Raw genomic sequence first — 19,273 nt, 5'->3', positions numbered from 1 at the left:
GTACAGCTAGGCTTGTAAGAAGGACTGGAAAACACAGGCAGAGCCCACAACCCTCTGCTGGTGTGGTGCTGTAGTGATCCATCCACACCTGGCAAACAGACGTGCTTGCTTTCCCTCCAGCCTTCGTGGGGAAGGGCAGACCTGAGTTTATGACTTCCTTCAGAAGCCTGCTCGTATTGTGTTTCACACAGACACCATTTCCCCTCTGGAGAGGTGAGTGAACATGGGTTAATGATTTGGTTTTATTTGTTGAAGACTGGAGCTAAGGAGGCAGTTCATTCCAGGAGGCTCAAAGAGACCCTTTCAGACCTTATCAGCTCACTGTTGAGGGCTCCCCACACCTTGATCTGCAGGCAGACACCCCCACTACTCACAAAACAGTAATAATTGCTTTCAACACAGGAAAAAGTCAGTGCACAGGATCCAGCTCCACCATCCATGTGAGTTTTTAGCTGTAGCTGTTACAGATTTTCAGGCTCCCTTCTCTGAGTGTCTATGTCTGGCCAAAAGCAAGCATCACTCTGTAAAATCACAGATTTGCACCTGGCTTCCACTTATCTGCAGGTTTTAAATTCAGGACACTGCCAGCTCCATCTCCAGCTCCATCAGTGTCATGCAAGCAAAGGCATTCTGTCATTCTGATGTGAGATGGTCTTTGTTCCTTGGCTGCCTGATCCATCTCCTTTCCCTGCAAACCCAGCAGCACAAGACATCACATTCAGCTTCCCATTGTGGGTGCCAGGAAGCTGCTCAACCCAAGGAAGCAGTAACAGAAAGTGAGGAGTGTCAAAGAGAACAAGTAATACTGGATGGAGAGGGGCTGAGGGCAGGAATGTGTGTGCAGTGATGCCAACTCCTAATCTGCCTCGAGGAGAACCAGCGGGGATGGATGTCCAGGTGTCACTGTGAGGGATCAGCCCCAAGGAATGTGGGCACAGCTGTACCTCTGCCACTGAATAGCTGCATGGCCTTGGGAAAGCCACATGTTCAAGGTTACCACGGTGTTAATGACTGGACTTCAAGCAAAGTGTTTAAACATGAGAGCTTGGGTGTCATATCCCAAAGCATAAAATACCCCAAGAGCCTCTTGCTGTAGGAGAATAGAGGTTACTGAAGATCCCTTGTGCAAAAGGGACACAGAACGTCCAAGGGCACAATCAGCAGGAAATCAATAGCAACATTTCAAAACATTTTTTTTAAATTCAGATTAACATGCCTTTATCCTCCCTGTCTGGTAAAACTGCCTTTACAAGCATTCAAATTTTTCCCTACCGCTGTTCCAAGGAAATCCACAGAAACAGAGTAAATATTTAACTTCTAAAAACTGAACCTAAAACTTGGATATTTCAGAGCATCTCAAGTAGCACCATGCATCTAAACTGAGGCAAGAGAATCCTGCTATTAGTTGATGGATAGCAGAGAGTCATCCAGCTCTCCCCACAGCAGACACTTAAAGCTTGATGTATTTGCTCATACACAGATATCAAAGACACCCAGGGTCAGGAGGACATCCATGCAGAGATGGCAGGTATGAGAAGGGATGCAGGGGAAATGCTCACCCTTCTAGAAGCCAGGTGAACACCCCAGGTGATCACAAATGACACATTTATAGGGGGGTAACTGAATCCTGCCAGAGATGTCTCCTGCCTGAGGTCTGGCTCTGAACTAGTGGATGTTAAATCCCTTCACAATCAAGGAAAATGAAGGGCACCACCAGGATATAATCTCATAAAAATTTCCTATGTCAGAGGGACACCACCTCTGTTGAGTGTGGAGCAGCCCTTGTAAGTCAAGTGCAACAACACTGACTTCAGGAGACAGAGATAACTCCTTGCAACATGTGAGATATAAGAAGAATTCTTTTTTTTTCTTCTATTTTTTTTTCACTTTCAATTGAACAGATGCAATCAAACATGCTTTTAAATGAATAGTGGCCTGCATACACTAAACTGCAGCAAAGAGCACCACAAAACCACAGAACTGGTTTTATCATTGACAGGATTGTACAAGCACAGACACAGAAGACAGAAAATGACTGGATTTATGCAGAAGGGAACAAACAAACACACACAATTTCACAGGGGCCATGTTACACTGTTTAGTTCCCTGGTCTGCCATTCCTTTCAGGATCATACTAAAAGATATTCTCTTTCCTCCTTGCTAGCTTTGAAGAGCTGTCAATGCCTAACCAGCTCACTGCTACTGGTTTTCTCCTCACCATCCTTTCTTAGCTGTTGCCAGTCCCTTGAACAGTTTCTCTGCGAGTTTACACCAAAGCTGAACAAAATTCTTTCAGCCAGCAGTAAACTTTCCCAACACCACAGTATAAGCACGGGAAAGCTTAGTTATTCATGATACCAGGCTGATGTTAGCAAATAGTTTTAATAAAAGAAATAAAACAGCAAGGGAGATTATAGAAATTTCCAAGCATTTTGTTATTTTTCAAACATTCTTGTAGGTTTTGATTTCAAAATGACATGTTTGTTTGAAAATTGTTGCATATTTTGAAAGTTCACATAAACTATGTGAAAACTAAACAAAAGGTGTCATTTGTAGAAGTAAAATGTTTAGATGAGTGGAAATGAGTTCAGGATATTTTTCCTTGCTAAAAAGAATCTCCGGGATCACAATATTTATTTGGAGCTAACTTAAAACTCTTTTTCTTGACAGTTTTTCAGTAAGGCCTCCAAACTGACAAACCTGTTATTGCCAGTTCTTATTTATTTGTGAATTGACTATCCAAGCTGTGGATTAACTTTGCCAAGAGTGTAGACAGAGACAAGCTCTGCCCATACCCACCCTCGAGCTGAATCTCTGGGAGCACAGACTGGGATTTTCAGCAGTGTCATAAACCATCTCTGCATATTGGGAAACAACACAAAACCACCAAGGAACCCAACACGTGCTCACCTGTGCTTTTCCTGTATTCATACACCACCCATTCCTCCTACTCACCTATCCTAGAGATGGCTAAGATCTGACTTCATTCATATCTCTTCACTTTGCATTTTATGAAAATAGCATCGTATTTCAAAGCTCAGTTGAAAACTTCTTTGTCCCATGAGGCAGATCTACTGTCACTACCCTGGCTTTTTGTTGTTTTTTTTCTTTTGCTACTAGACAAGTCTGGAAAATATTTCTGTGATGAGTTTGGACATGCATGGCCATGACTGCTATTCCAAGAAACCCAGTGTTTTTTGAACAGTTTCACAGTTCACTTTAGCCTGTCACTGGTCACATCTTGAAGCTGTCACAGCCCTTTCTGAATATGACATGGATGGACTTAGGAGCAATACAGGAATCCAGAAAAGAGGAGATGGAAAGGAACAGTTACCACAATACCATTAAGTTTGGGCCAACATCACAATGGTCACAGGTACCTGGGAGAGCTCGCTCTATGTTGGAAGGAGAGACATCCGAAAGGAACACGCCGTCCCCTACAACATTGGGGTCAAACACTCTTGGCTGCAGTGGAAAATGTGGCTTCTGATACCCTTGTTGGTTGGTCGGTCTTGCCTGAGTTTCATGCAGAAGCTTCTTGGGAACTGAAAGAGAGGAGCAGGAAGAGCCAGTTGTTAGAGTGAGTTATTTCAGCTGGCCAGAATGAGAATTGTCACGTCATGCTAGGGCTCAACTGATAATTAATTATACCATGTACAGCCCAAACAGACACTCATTTTCCACTATGATGAATGCTCACCAAATGCCACCATAGAGACATTCAATGAGAGAATGCTGGAAACCATAAAGTGATTAAGATACTGTTTATTTACAATTAAGCCTTGAGACTAGGTTAAGGATCAGATTCAGATGTTCTATTTAGACACACATCTCAGAAACTGAAATAGAGCTTAGTAAGCCAGGCCTTGGCCTCAGCTCTATGCTTAAGAGCACTCCAGTTAGAACTCTCTGTTCCTACCATGACAGCAGGCTGGACAAGATGCCCTACAGCAATGGGGGCTGTAGCTATGCCTGAAATCCTGCCTCTCTCCAGACATCAAGCTGCTGGCTCAAGACTGAACATCTGAAGTTTCTGTCCACTCCAGATTCACAAAACCAGGCTCTAGAGGATGCTGTTCACATGAAATCATAAAGCTTAAATTATCCACCACAAAAATAAATTCCTGCTGTAAGAAGCCCTCCCCAACCTGTGAGATCCAAAATACACTGTTTCCCATTGAGTTTTAGGCTGTAAGATGGGAAAGGCCCATTCTCCATTCCCACCATCCTGAGGAACTCAAAGACTCAGCTACTCCCTACTGCTCTGTTTTGTCAGCCACAGCATGAGCAATATGCAGGTGAAATGATGGGTTAACATGTGGCAGAATTTTTGGACGTCTCTGGTGTCTTCTTTAGACTAAAGCATGCCCTAATAATAGGAGTGTTTTCTCCTCCTTACAAGGCCAGTTCTTCAGCTGTACAACCAGGTAAAGAAATCAAAGTTGGTGTAGCTACCTCAGTGTACACCCAGTGAAGGTGAATCCACACAGTAAATTCTCTAATTTCCCCTGTAGGGACAAAGAATTGAGTCATCTGTGGAGCTGAACCAGTTCTCTTCCTCAGCTACAGCCAACACCTGAGGCTATTTCAGAGCAAAGTGCTTCTCTATACAAAGAGAAGAAACATATATACAGGTCATTCTCTTCAGAAAGCAGAGGAATTGAGTGATGAAAGACAAAAATAAATTAAAATTTCCACAGGAGGAAGATTTATTTTTCCTGTCAGTGACTATACATTAATGCATAGCAGGCTACCAAGACTTTAGTGTGCTTAAGACACCGACTTGAGCACTAGGCACAAGTTCAGTAGAACCACGTAAGCTTCAAGACAAGTTTTCTGGGATGCCCATTTCCCCTTTCTCCAAGTCTAACACCACCTTCCTCTCTCATTCCAAGCAGGCTGCCGCCTCCCAGTGCCTCAGTTTCCCCAGGGCTCCACTTGGGATCATGCTATCTCTCATCTCCACCCTTCACAGGGGCGTGAAGTAGCGCAATTAAAAATGCAAAGTACTTTGAGATACTTGGCAGAAGTTTGAAGGAGGACTTGGAAAGAGGGCAACTCTGGATCAGAAAGGAAATTCCTGCCTGCCCCCTGCAGCTAATCAGCTGCCAGACTGGAACAGGAGATTTAATCACATCCATTAAATTTGCCTGCATCACCCACCACATTACTGGTGGGTGAAGTGATCCAACCACCTTGTTTACATTATGTCCAACTGTCTTTGCTGAGGCAAAGAAAATTGTAACTAGATTTACAGACTGACCTCCTGTATTGGCCTGCCAGGACATCAGCACTGAAGTTCTTGCATTATTAGTAGAGTCATGCTAGGTCAGGAAACAGGCAGAAAACCCCACAGCTTCTGAATATCAAAGATCTGGCACAGCAGTTTCTAGTGAAACCTGAATTGGCAACAGTTGGAAAGCAGCAAAAAACCACATCCCCCGGTAGGAACCAGACAGGAATGAGGGGGATACCTGTGCCAGGGAAATATCAGAAAGTCTGGAGAGGGGGTGGGTAGAACAGACATTATCCTGCAAATCAAAGCCAGGGAGAACTGCAGTTCTGGGTGCTGAATTTGAGGCACCCAAAAGCATACAGAGGGTATAGGGTTCAGCACCCTCCAAAAACAGAGTCCTGTTGCTGAATCTCAGTCTGAGGACCTGATAAGCATTTAAAAGACACAAGACATTTTCCTTTATACACTTTTCACCCAAACTGCATCCCAGTCACCTGTTGATAGGCATCCAGTGAAGAAAATGAAGCAAAAGACTTTCATGTTTCAGACTTACTCTTCTTCATAAACATCTCCTTTACCTCTCAGCATTCATGACCATTGCCAGGGCACAAGACAGGCTGAATGGACCTGCATCTTTCATAGGAAAGGTGACATTACCCAACACTTAAACATTTGAGTGAAGTAGGGGAAAGAAACACCATCATCTCTGGGTGTTCCTAAGCACACCCAGGGAACTGAGATATTGCTTTTCCATCTTGGCATCTGTGCCACCACCACTTTAATGTTACCTACAGACCAGGGGAGAAGAGTCAGGTAAGCAAAACATTGCTAAATGAGTCAGCAGCTGGTCAACAGCATCCCAAGGAAGAGTAGAGATGGAGAAGAATCAAGCAGAAGCATTGATAGAGAGTATTATTGTCCCAGCACCTTATGGAATAGGGCTGTGCTGTTACCTCTTTGGGAGGGTCGAGGAAGTAAGAACACAATCAAGTAGTCACTTGGTGCCTTAAAACAGAGGTAGCTGTGAGGACAGATTCCCAAAAGCAGGCATGTGCTTAACATCTGTGATTAGCACACACTTTGGTACTTTCAAAAATCCCAAGAGGTGATTTTCTTCACTTCAGCAAATATATCCCTTTAAAACTCTGGAAGCAACTTAGTGCAGCACAGGATGTCTACAGAATACAAACATGAACTTTTCCATTTCAAGGGACCATTTTTCTCTGTGGACTCCATAAATATCTTGAGTACATTTTGCCAGGAAAGGCCCATCTTTACAGAGTACACAAAGAAATGGCATGCAGCAAGTCTGCTCTTTTTCTAGTTTATATGATGCTCAGCCGATACACAGCTTTCTTTTGATTTAGAAAGACTGTGAAATGGAAAGCATTTCTCAAGTGTAAAATACCTCACAATTTCCAGTTAGCTCCTGTGTGGCAGCCAACTCCACAAGAAAGATTAAACATCTGGTTCCTTTGAAATGCCCTCCTTAAATTCTCCAGAGAAGAGTGCATCTGACACAAAGCATGGCATGAGTTGAAGCAAAGTGTCTAGGAAAGTTATTTATTATTAAAACCACCAGAAAAAAAGTACAGAGGATTTTAGTCTTATCTCAGTATTAAGCACAGAAATCCTGGCAGGGAAGGGTTGGCACTTGTCCTTCTCCATGCAATCGAGCAGAGAAGTTAAAGCAACTCAGTCAGCAGAACGAGTGATGGATGTGGACAAGAGGGGAAGAAACAGCTTCAATCAAAGTGTTAACACACCTCACAGTCAGGAGCCCTGCACCTAAAAATGCAATGAGCTGGGATCATCTGGAATAGAGGAGATGAGTTGCCCTGGGAACCTCTAGGGACTTTCAGTCTCTCAAGGGGTAGCAGTCAGCATTGAGATGTGGGTATTTATCCAAATGATAAAATTCTACAGCAACTTGGGCTGTGTATCTGAGAAGCACAGGCAGAGGTGTAACTTTTCAGACGGCAAGCCCTGCTCAGCCACTCACCCTAGGGTTCAACTCAAACATCATCCCATGGATTCCATTCCAAGCCAGGACCTGATCTGGATAAGTGTCACCATTGCTGTGACACTCCATGAAGGTGCCTGCAGAAGTTGGTTCTAGGTTATAAATCTGCAAGGAAGCTTTTAGATCAGCAGGTTCATTCCTCTGCCATTACAGGCTTTCAAGTCCTTACATAATCCCTCTGTGTCTGCTTTAAAAGCAATCTCAGCTCTGACTGTTCATCTGATCAAATCAACATCATGCTAGCAATAATTTATACCAGTTCCCAACCCAAGAGCTGCATTACCCGTTTGCAATGAATTAATGACACCAATCTCACACTAAACCTCTCCTCCACTGCCTGGCAGCCTCTCCCCACTGCAGAGAGAGGGGTGAAGGAAAATCAAAGCCAGAGGTGCTCTCATGGGCAGAGCAGATCCATCAGAGCCCGTAGGAGCAGCCAGCAGGACAGTGTGAAAAGGCTCACGCTGGTGCTGCTGACAGTATCCCTATTTGTACTTGGTGGAGACACCTTCTGCTGGAATTTTCACACAAGCAGTTTCTTGTGTGGCCAGAAAACCCAGGGCTGATGAAAAGAAAAAGTTACTTGTGTCTACAAGCAGCAACATTCCGAATTGCAGTGCTACGAGAGGGAAAAGGCCAGTCAATACCTCACCTCTGTTCATTAAGGACAGAGAATCTCAGACTGGTTTGGGTTGGGAGGGACCTTAAAGACTCTCTTGTTCCAACTCCCCTGCCATGGGCAGGGACACCTTCCACCAGACCAGGTTGCTCCAACCCCCATCCAACCTGGCCTTGGACATTTCCAGGGATGAGGCAGCCATGGAATCACTGGGCAGCCTGTCCCAGGGCCTCACCACCCTCACAGGGGTGAATTTCTTCCTAATATCCAATCCAAACCTGCTCTTTTTCAGTTTAAAGCCATTCCTCCTTGGCCTGTCATTACATATCCATATTCCTCCTCAGGTTTTTGTAGGCTCTCTTCAGGTACCAAAAGACCATAACGAGACAATTTGCTGTGTTTCCTATGTTGATCTATCTAGTTTTAAACACTCCAGTCCTGGGGGCTCAACCAATTGCCACAATATATTATTTTCAGAGGAATACTGCTCTTTTTGTGTAATTATTTTCCACCATTGCTGAGTGTTTCAATTTAAGCACATATATTATTTCCCTAATCAAAACATTAATGCTATAGCCCCCATATTTTATGGATGGGGAATTGGCTCAGGGACAGAGTTTTGCAAGTGGTTAAATATCAAAATGATTTGTCCAATTTCACAGAGGGAGTCTGTGCCAAATAAAGGAAACAAGCTCAGCCTTACACCCAGACCATTCCCTCTCTTTTCTAATTTGATCATTTGGTGTTTTTTGATGTTTGCTGTGTCCTAAACATGCTTAAAGACTTCCACTCCCAGGAAGTAATTATCCCCTGACCTCCATCTTCCCTGGATATACACATCAGTCAACTGGAGGGGATCAATGAAAGCTCAGTGTTAAAAACATACAGACAGGCGGCTTGTCATTCTCAAGTCCTCTGCTCTGTATTTTCCTGTGCATTTCCAGCCCATAACATTTGCTCCCAAAGCTCAGCATGATTAAAGCAGATCTGCAGGATCTTCAGCAAACCTTCCTGAGCATGCTTGAAGCAGAGTACAATCTGAACAAAAAAATTACTCCCTCACCAAGAAAAATTACAACCAACCCTTTTATCTGGGCAGGTTGGGGCCAGGAACTGTTGGTGCTCAACATATTTTTAAAATAATGATTTTTTTAAAAATCCTCCTATGAGTAAACACCCAATATAAACTACTGCATGTTTTTAGAGGTAGCATCTCTGAAGGATTCTTATTTGAGACTTGAAAATGCACAGCATTCAGCCTGAAATAGGATCATTCATGATTTCAAGTTGTTAAAAGAAAGCAATACCTTAGTACACATGTATATGGTTCTCTCAAACTGTAGAACTAAAAGTGGGTTTTGTGCAGTAAAACCTAACTTCACTAAGCAGTCAGTGAACAATACCTATTAAAATAATGGATTTTGGCTGTGCCAGACCACAAAATATCCCAGTACAGTCAGAGAGCAAGAAGGAAAAACTCATAGAAAAGAAGATTCTGCACCTGGTGACAACAGTAACAGCACTGTGTAGCTGGAAACACGGGGGTGGAAGATGATAATTTGGTTAACAAAAGTAAATTGAGGCACACCCTACCCCCTGGCCTCATCCCAAGGGTCTCAGACATGGCCAAGCAACAAGTTGAAACCTTTTCCAGCTATCCATGGCTCATCTAGCTCAGGGCCTCACATAGAAAGAGGTTTTGCCTCTTCTCATAATCACATGTATTGTGTCAGAAATCTAAAGCCTACCTTCAAGTCCTGCCCTGCCACCAGACATTCTGACAGGGGGGATTTTTGGTCAGATAAGAGTACAATCCTCTGATAGGAGATCATCAGATCCTACAGCTCTCAAATGTCTTCATGAGCCTTGGAAAAGGCTGAGTGCACTTGACACCAGCTCTGTACCTTGGCTGCAAAGGCATGTCATACCATCCTAGATCTTATTTAGAGTGAAAGTACAATATTGTTTAAACAGGAAGTGTAAATTGTCCCAGGAGACAACAGGAGACATGAAAGGACTTTCTGCAACAGACCATACGTCTGAAAGTTGGGATTTGATCAACAAACTGCCAGGAAAAACCTTCACTCTCACAAAAAAACCCCAAACACCAGATCAGAGATTTAACAAATGCAAGTGGTTCAGACCTCAGCTTCCATCTCCTTCAGTTATCTTGAAAAAAGCATTTTTTCACCCAGCATGGATATAGGCTGCAATCCTGAAACCAAATGTGAAGCCCAAGAGCAGGAGGGAGTTCCTCAGCCTGCTGCAGGCGTGTTTTCCATGCATGGTGCTCCAAACCACCAATAACAAGGAAGTGACTCATGCCCATTACAGTAAGGCCACTTCCAAGCACCATGCAGAAAGCAAGTGAGGCTGTCTGGGAAAAGAGCCCTGTCACAACCAAAGCCACCTACACCTCCCCGAGCCCAAGCCTGCTCCAGGGCCCTCCCTCCAGACTCTGCCCAAAGCAGGAATCTGTCTGTTCTGCTGGTGATTTGGGGTTGGTGGGAAGTGGTACAAGCTGGGATGTCTGACACAACCCATCAAAACTTTCAGATCACTCTGCCAAGACTCCTCCTGAGACAGGCCAGATGCTTTGTCTTTTACTGTATCTCCTGGCAGCAGCCAACTACAGAAGTGTTGTGCAATAAGAATATAAATATAATACAGACAACCCTTTCTTTTGTTTGCCCTCCACAGAAAAGGACATGCTTATCCTTTCCTCATGCAACTGCAATCAGAGAAGCAATTTCAGAAGTGAAAGCAATTCCAGTCCAGAAACAAAGCCCATGGAACACAAATTAGCTTGGTCTCACTGTTCCTCTCAGAGAACTCTCTAGCAGGTAAAAGGTCCAGGGATGTGGGGGGCTTTGGGAGATAAAGGAGATTTAGGAAACACTGCACCTCCAACTGAGACTCCATGGGGAAGAGACAAACAGGAGCACCATTCTCTCCCAGGCTCTCCTCCTCCTGCACAGGGCAGCAGATCACTCATCCCTGACCCCTCTGATTTCTGCCTGTCCAGAAATGCAATAACCTTATTAGAAGATCCAATTCACCAATCTGGGAACTCAACCCATGCCTGCCCTGTAGGTACCTAAGGAAGAAGTTCTCCTTAAGTAAGGGAGCTATGTTCCTAAGCTCCCTTTATCATCAACACTGAAAGGTGGGTGACTTTGAAAGCCTCCAGGGAAGATTCTGTCTATTTAAATTTAGGAGCCTAATTAGGGATAGTTAATGAATCATAATGTTACCTTTGGATTTATTCTCCTGAGTGTATCTGAGTTGAAATCTTACTAACTGCCTCATATCTTTTACTCAGATATCTCTTCTGCTATCTTGAACTTTCCAAATCTGAATTTGAAGCTGTAAACACCTTAATTTCTATCCAGTGATGCATGTGCTGGATCTATCCACAGGCAGTTTTCCTACTGCTTTCACAGCCATGAAAGTCAGTTGTTCTTCTTTCATCATCTGAAATGTAATAACAGAATATGAAGCATCTATTGCCAGCAACTCATAAATCTCCTGCTTGATGTGGCTTTTGGTCTCCAAAGGGCACAAGGGAAAGCATCACATGCACCAGTCTGCTCCCTACATGTTCTATTTGGAAAGAAAAATGGATCAAAAGGAAGAAAGCCTTGTAAGAGATACCTGCAGATACAAAGAGTTACTTTCATCTGGTAAATTTCTGCCTGCTCCCAAAGTCAGGAGAGTTCTGCATTTTCACGAGATAACACATCTTGAGGAGGATGAGTCTCAAGCTGATTCTTGTCCAAATTCCAGCATGCTCAGCTACATCCCACCATGGGACCTCTGCCACGCTGTAGGACCTTGCTGGCAGTATGGCTGCATCTCATCTCCACCAGGCCCAGAAGAATCAGATCAGGCTCATTCTGCCAGTCTTCCCTATTTCCCCTACTTGGGCTACATTTGTCCCATACTTTCACTGGCACTTTGCAAAACAGCCCTGGCTCTTTCTTAGGCATTTAGGGAATACCTGTTTGTTGGTTTCTTCAGAGAGACTTGTTACAAACTGGAATTTTATGCTCTGAATAAATCACTCCTTTGGATCAAAGTAGCATTTCACTAATTTTCAGACTTTGACATAACTCCTATTTCTTCTCATCATCTTCATTAACTTTAGTCAAACATTTAACACTTCAAGACTTTAGCTCAGTTGGTCAGACCCTGGTCCTAAAAATGCCAAGGTTATACAATTCACCTAAGAGCTAGACTTGGTGATCCTTGTGGGTCCCCTTCAACCCAGAGCACTGTGATTACTCTTACAATACAGAAGTGTTTTGACATTTAGTCTGTAAGGTTTTGCAGAAATTCTTTTGTGCCGCTTATCTCTTTTTCAGGAAAGTATGTGGCACAATATGTGGCTCCCAGGAGGACGCTGACTGAGCAGTGAGGATTCTGTGTTCAAGTGTGGCTGATCTGGAGTCAGGGCACTTCTCATGTGAGGAATTGCTCACCAGCAAGGGAGAGTCTCTGTGCTCAGGATGCCAGCACATACCTAAGTGGCTCCAGCCCTGAAAATTATCAGGAATCAGCTGAGTCACAGCAACCAAACCTGGCCCAAAAGACACTCCCTTAAATTTCAGTGAAAATTGTACACAAACACTGTCAGGGAAAGTGTCCCTTGGAGATCTTCATGACTGTGTACCCAAAAACAGTGTTTGGGTGAGCATTATCTGTCACTGTGAGACACTTAGGGCAAGGATATCCAAGGTAAGTGGGGAGAAAGGGATTGAGTAAAGGGCCAGAGGTCCCGAAATCCTCTAGAGCTGATGGGAAGTCATGCCAGCCTCCACCAAGCACAGGAGAGGAACAGCAGGGAAGCAGAAGCCCAGGCAGGAAAGGAAGGCACCACGGAAAATAGCATTTACAGCTACATTACACTGCCCAAATATTTTATTAAAGAGTAAGAAGCCTCATGCTTCAGTATCTGAGCCAACAACTAGCCTGGATATGATCCAATCATTATATTCCAAGAGTTAGGAATATAATTTCTCCTCCAAGACTACTGACCAAGATAGATATTTAGGGGATTTTCTGTGCCTATCTCTGAAGCAATGTCACCCACCCTGTAGTCCACTGACCACTGATGACCTCTGAGGCACTAGAAGAGCAACCCAGAAAAAAAAAAAAAACCTAGTTCAAAGACAAACCACAACCAGCATATATCTGGATGTCCCCCCATGTTTTGTCTCAGTGTCTGCTGGCAGGCACAGCTTGGAGATTCTTCCCCTCTGCTCTCCTTGCCTAATTAAAGTTTTTGCAATTACGGCAAAACTGTGCTCTGTACTTTCTTTTTCTCCAATTGCTACTTATCCAAAAGTGTGTTCCAGTTCTTTATCAGTTCATTAGCTTTTTCTCTCTGCAATCAAACAGCAGAGAACTAGGCAAGGGGCTAAAAGTTTTTCCCAAAAAGACAGCAGTGTCTTGATAGCAGGAGATAAGGAATGTCATCAGAAAGCAGCTGGTAACCTCTGCCATTAAAGGCAGGGACTTTTTCTGGTCACATGTTTGACTTAGTGTTGCAATTCCCAGGGTACCATGAGATGCCCAGACTGGAAACCCTGCACAGGGAAAGGCTATAAATTGCATTGGAATAAAGATTAGGAGTGAACAAAACTGTGTAAGGCAGCTACAGTGCTAAATGCCCTTCAATTACACAGATGAATGCAGATCAGTATTTACTGAACAAAAACACTGTTTAGTTTGAGACCCAAATCTCAGTGTGGGGATCACTGGCTCCTCAGTGTTTCAGCACTTGGCTTAGAGAAGCCAGGCTACACTAACAAACTTGAAATCCAAGGATCTGTGAACAAAGTGGCAAAACTGTTTTCAATATAAATCCTTCCATTCACATGGTCATAACCTGTGAGACATCCTCCTTTGGGGCTGAGATTTCCTGAGCACAGTGGAAAGTTTGAGGAAAAACCCTATAGATGTTTTTTAATTATGAGTAGTAACCCTCCCCTGTTTTTTCAAAGAAGTACATTTACAGGCAGAACCTCTCTAACACACAGCATCAGCTTTTAATAATCTGGCTTGGAGACTGTGAAAAGTTCTTTGCATGGTTTATGTATTTTATTTTATTTATTTTTCTGGTAGAAAAACACGTAGCATGCATCATCTTGTTTCCATGCATACCCCGAGGGAGCAGTAAGGACTGCAAGCCCAAATCTTACTACAATTGCTACTGTGAGTAACTGCCAGTTTTGTGAAACAGCAAATTACAGTCACTTTCCTGATGCCACATAAAAGCAGATACACACCATGGAAAACAATGCCAGGGTTTTGTTATAGCCCAGTGAGGATGTTCCTGAGCACCTACCCCACGCTCTTATGCAATTTGCCCTGCAGCTACAGTCTGGGAGCACTGGGAAGAAACTGTGGGAATACTCAGTGCTGGATTCTTGTGGCAGCTTTCCAGTACTTAATATTGATTTTTTAAATTTTTTTTTTTAATAGAACACAAGGTTTTTTAAAGTTAAATGTTTGTTTCTATTAGGCTTCATGAAATGTTCAGCAGGGACATTTCATGCACACCAGTCTGTTCTTTTCCACTCTCAACATGTGTTATTAAGATTTTTTTATATGAATATCTCAAATGATACCTGAATTCACACCACTTAATCGAAGGCACTTTACTGGGTGAGAGGTGGTTAATTTGTCCCTCCAGCAGTTATAGGTTGACTAATCCCTCAGTTTTAACCCCTTCAGTTAAATCCCTGCATTAGTGCATGTAAAGCTTTGCAAGACTGAGCTGCAAGCTTGCACATTATGTGTGGATATACATTCAGGTGTAGGACATTGCTGGGCAAAAACCTTCTCTCATTTATTCCAAAGTTAATAGAGGTAAACAATCCTGAATCAAATCCTACCCACCAATTAGTACAGAAATTATTCCAGGGCTATTTGGGGCTCCCTTGAGACCTCTCTAACAGGCTGGCAGGTCTCTGAAGATCCTGACTACTTGCAATACCTGGTTTACCAGGTTGCCACCCCAGCCAAGCCCCAGGGGATCATTCTGGGAAGGTCAGCAATCCACTTCTTCTGGTGGCCTTTGCTAAGCACAGCTCAGTTTCAGCAAGGCCCATCCACTGGCATTGGTCTCACTTCAAAATTACCGAATTCAATCAGTTAAAACAAGTAAATGGAGACACATCTTATCCTGCCATGGTGTTTGAAAGTGTTTCTTATCACATATTCCAAAGGAAATGCAGGTTGCTAATTCACAGCCAAGGAACTCCATACTGTAGGATCTCTATTTTTAGGCTTCCGTTTTGGGACTCTTAGAAAAAACATGAAGACTTTAACACATACCTTTGCTGCTAGCAACTTGAACCCAGGGCAGAGCCTTTATCTGGCATGCACTCAGTTTAAGGTGCCACTTCTTTCAAGTGGAACATAATGCTCTGTACTGCAGTATTTGTTCCCTTCACCGGATATCTTGAGCCCACCAAGCCTGATATCTCATCATCAGATAAAAGGATTAATCCAGCACAAAGAGGCTGTGAGCACCTTTTGAACAAGTAAACCTTTAACAAACAAATTTCCTGGATGGGGGATAGACAGGGATGGTTTATGAGACCCTGTAAACAGCAGAGAAAGTCATAAATACAGTCCTCCAAAGCACTTCTGTCCATGCTGGGATGACCCCACCTCATACCAAGGGAGCCACTGCCCATCTCTGTAAAGACACATGCTGCAGGGTTTGCTCAGCTCACAAATTGGAGCTGCCAAAGGAAAACTAATCCCTATCAATGCAGCTGGACAGGATAAAATCTACCTCACAACCTGCTTGGGTTATAGTGACAAGATGTTAATTCAATTTCAATAACCATCCATGTTACCTAAAATCTGAAGTAATCCATCTTAATTGCCTTAACTCTAATAACTGCATGGGATCATAGCGGCTAGAGGAGAAAAATAGTTGTTAACTTGTTGACTGCCAGATGCAGACTGCTGATAGGAGATATATAAAATATTAAACTATTAAAACTGACCTCAGCTTGGCAGGAGAAGGCTGTGATTCATGCCTATAACTCCTGGGCACAGGGGGAATACAACAAATAATTGAACAAAGATTAAAAGCATTGGCTGTTTCAGTGGAATAAGACAGGAGATTAATCTCAGGTAAATCTCCTTGCTAACTTTCTCCCAGTTCAGCAAGAACTGCAGCAAGTCCACTGTACAAGTCTGTTACATCACTGCCTTGTTTAGACCTCTACCATTCCATTAAAATCAATGTTACAGTGGAGGGTGAGAACTGGGTCACTATCCTGTCTAGTCTGAGCTTTCCACCTTTGAGTTCAGATTTTTCTCTGTGAAAAAATAAAGAACCTATCTTAAAAATCTGTATTTAAAAAAAAATCTTGCATCAAAGCTATTTTTTTCACCCTTGAGCAAATAACTCAGGTTCCAGGTAATGGAAAGTTTAAGACAAATAGAGTTCAAAGTGAGGCTCACTGTGAAAGAGCCACACTAATTACAAACACTGTATGGAGAAGAAATGGCATCTTTGTGCTTGTACAGCAGCTGGTACAAGGAACTGCCTGCCCAGTTTCCCAAGAGCAACACAAGCTCTGGAGGCACCCAAGTACCAGTTTGCACCACAGAGCTGGAAATCAAAACCCATTTCAGGCTGGTCTCCCTACAGCAGGCTGATAGGAGGAGTGAAATGGCTGGGACATTATTCAAACTCAGGCATCTAATGGGACATATGAGCAGTAACTCTGATCTCTCACTTGTTTCCCAGGCTCTTCCAAAGGGAATCACAGCAGTTTGCACAGCAGGGTCTTGCACCAAACCTGATGCAGCTTGTAGCCCCCTGTAAATCTGCTGTCACAGGACTGAAAGGACAGCGGTGAGACAAATGGTCAGATGACTCTTCAAATAATCATAAAAAGGTTTGTGTTGGAAGGGACCTTTAAATCATCTAATCATTTAAGTCATCTAATGCAAACCTCTGCAATGAGCAGGGACATGTGCCTGTCCTCTGAGACCCAGCCCTCCTGTCTCCCTGCAGGCCAAGCAGGCAGTGAAGTGGTTCGTGCTGCTTGTTATACATGAAGACAATGTCCACCCTCAGATTTTGTATTTCCCCAGATCCTCTTCAGAGGCAGAAAATATTCGTCCTCAGTGGTGTCTTGATGTCATCTGAAGATGTGTTTTGTTAGCTTCTCCTGAAAGGTCAGAGACTAAATACCCAATATCTACAACTATCTGCAGTTAACAAGCACCTGGCTGAGGAGGAAGAGGGATGCTGTGATCTGTAAATGAGCCCACACATAGAAGTCATGACCCTACCCACATCAGCAGACCCTGACCTTCAAGCAAAGGGTGCCTGAAATCATCCCACAATCACAGAAGCATCAAGATTGGAAGAGACTTTTGAGATCAATTAGTTCAACCATCAACCCAGCCCCACCATAATCACCCCTAAAAATATCCACATCCAGACACCTCTTGAACACTTCCAGAGAGTGATTCCACCACCTCCCTGGGCAACATATTCCAATGCCCAACTGGTCTTTCAGTGAATGTATTTTTTTTCTAATATCTGATCTGAACCTCCCCTGGTGCAACTGAAGGCCATTTCTTCTTGTCCTTTCACTTGAGACATGGTAGAAAAGACTGGCCCTCACTTGGCTACAGCCTCATTTCAGGGAGCTGTTGAGAGCAGTGAGGTTCACTCTGAGCCTTCACACTAAACACCCCCAGCTCCCTCAGCCACTCCTCATAAGACATTTTCTAGACCCTTCATCAGCTTCATCACTACAAACAACGAGGAAACCTGGGAAGGAAAATGTGTGTGGTCCTTCCAGTGTTCTGTTTAGACCTGTGAAGATTTTGTGATAGATAAAATAAAGATCATCTGATCCTTGAAACTGTTTACAATGACACAAAGAGCATTAACCTCCATTCTTATAAGTTCTGGAAGAAGTAAACTGTGGTTGCTGTGATGCAAGAAAATTAAACACACCATTCACCTGGTACAGTGTGACCTTTGTGTTGTTAAACTCTCTTCACACTCAAAACAAGGTGACTCCATCCAAAATGCCTGCTGGGAACAGCATGTGGTCCCTATTGACTTCTAAGCCATGTCCAGACCATGCAACATAAAATGTCATTTCTGTAACCTAGCAGGATGGTCCACGGAGTTCCAGTGTCATGGATCACAGAATTATGGAATCATAAATGGCTTGGTTTGAAACAAACCCTAAAGACCACCTAGTTCCAAGCCCCCTGCCACGGTAGGGATGCCACCCATTAGATCAGGTTGCCCAGGGCACCACCAGCCTGGCCAAGGTGTCAAGAGCTGGGTTTTGGCACTATTTTGTTCATCAGTATGGAAGTGCTCAGTGAAGTCAGAGGTGAAGCACAAAGCAGCTGTCCGTGCTTGGGAGGTCACTGCTGCTCCTCAGGGCTCCAGAGCATGGGGGACATCACAGCCACAGGACCCAGTGATGACCTGGGGATGTGTCAGGCCAAGCAAAGAGCTGAATTTGCTGCCTGTCCACAGCAAAGAAAGTTGGAATAGCCCTGTGGGTCTGTACCCAGACACAGGGCCATGACACATATTCAGCTCAGGGATGTTATCAGCTGTGTGCTATCTGAATGGACAGCCCTTTAGAAACACTGAATGCTGAAATGCTCCACAGGCAAAGAAGATGGCTGAAAAAATTTGCCTGGACTCCTCTGAACTGTCCCTGCATATATTCCAGCCACATCTGTGTCAAAAATACTGATTGTATACAGAGGTCTCTGCTCCAACTGCCCATCTGTGCTGCACCAACTGCCCTCATGGTGCAGGACACATCCCTTCAACTTCTCAGAGCCCCACGGAGAGCAGCTCTCAGGCTCCTCCAAGGATGAAGGGATTGAACTCAGCCAACCTCAGCTGAACACTCTTATCAAACTGCTTTATTAACACAGCATAGAGCTGCCACTGCCCAGAAACAGGAAGGAAATGCATTACCACATCTTTCCCTAATGTCCTCTCGTCCTGTCAAACACAGGGAACACAAAGGTTGTGTTAGAGAGTCCAGCAGGCTCATGTGATTGCGAAAGGATTTCATACTGGACATGTCATCCATCAAGGACACCAGCAGGGTTTAAGGGAGAGATGGTGGGATAAAATAGTCTCCTGGGTCAAATTCAAGCCATAAATGTTGCTCCTTTTTTTGACAAAGGGAAGTCTTTGACTTTTAATCTTTCCATATTTCAGTTAAATGATGCAAATGACAGAGAGTTAAAATAGATGATAGATGCACAGCTAAGCCTCCCCCATGTTCTTGGGTTCCCAAGATTTCTCTTGTAAATGCCACTACAACCACTTTGCAAAACTACAGTGGAACATTTTCTTAAGCCATGC

The 19,273-nt window shown here is 43.7% G+C and overlaps 1 protein-coding gene across 7 annotated transcripts in view; it reads right to left on the bottom strand.

The window, feature by feature from the left end:
- Positions 1-19,273, bottom strand: part of EVA1A (eva-1 homolog A, regulator of programmed cell death) — a 201,926-nt gene that overhangs the window by 9,035 nt on the left and 173,618 nt on the right. For all 7 annotated transcript variants that reach the window (XM_088162487.1, XM_088162486.1, XM_014872954.2 and 4 more), the window contains one exon: positions 3,381-3,545. In XM_088162487.1, coding sequence (XP_088018613.1) covers positions 3,381-3,545 — 165 coding nt within the window. The remainder of the gene's footprint in view (positions 1-3,380; positions 3,546-19,273) is intronic.

The sequence above is a fragment of the Sturnus vulgaris genome, chromosome 3 (assembly GCF_052056855.1).
Source record: "Sturnus vulgaris isolate bStuVul1 chromosome 3, bStuVul1.hap1, whole genome shotgun sequence".
Lineage (NCBI taxonomy): Eukaryota > Metazoa > Chordata > Aves > Passeriformes > Sturnidae > Sturnus > Sturnus vulgaris.
The sequence above is the reverse complement of the archived record's forward strand: the minus strand, read 5'-3'. Positions and strand labels throughout refer to the sequence as shown.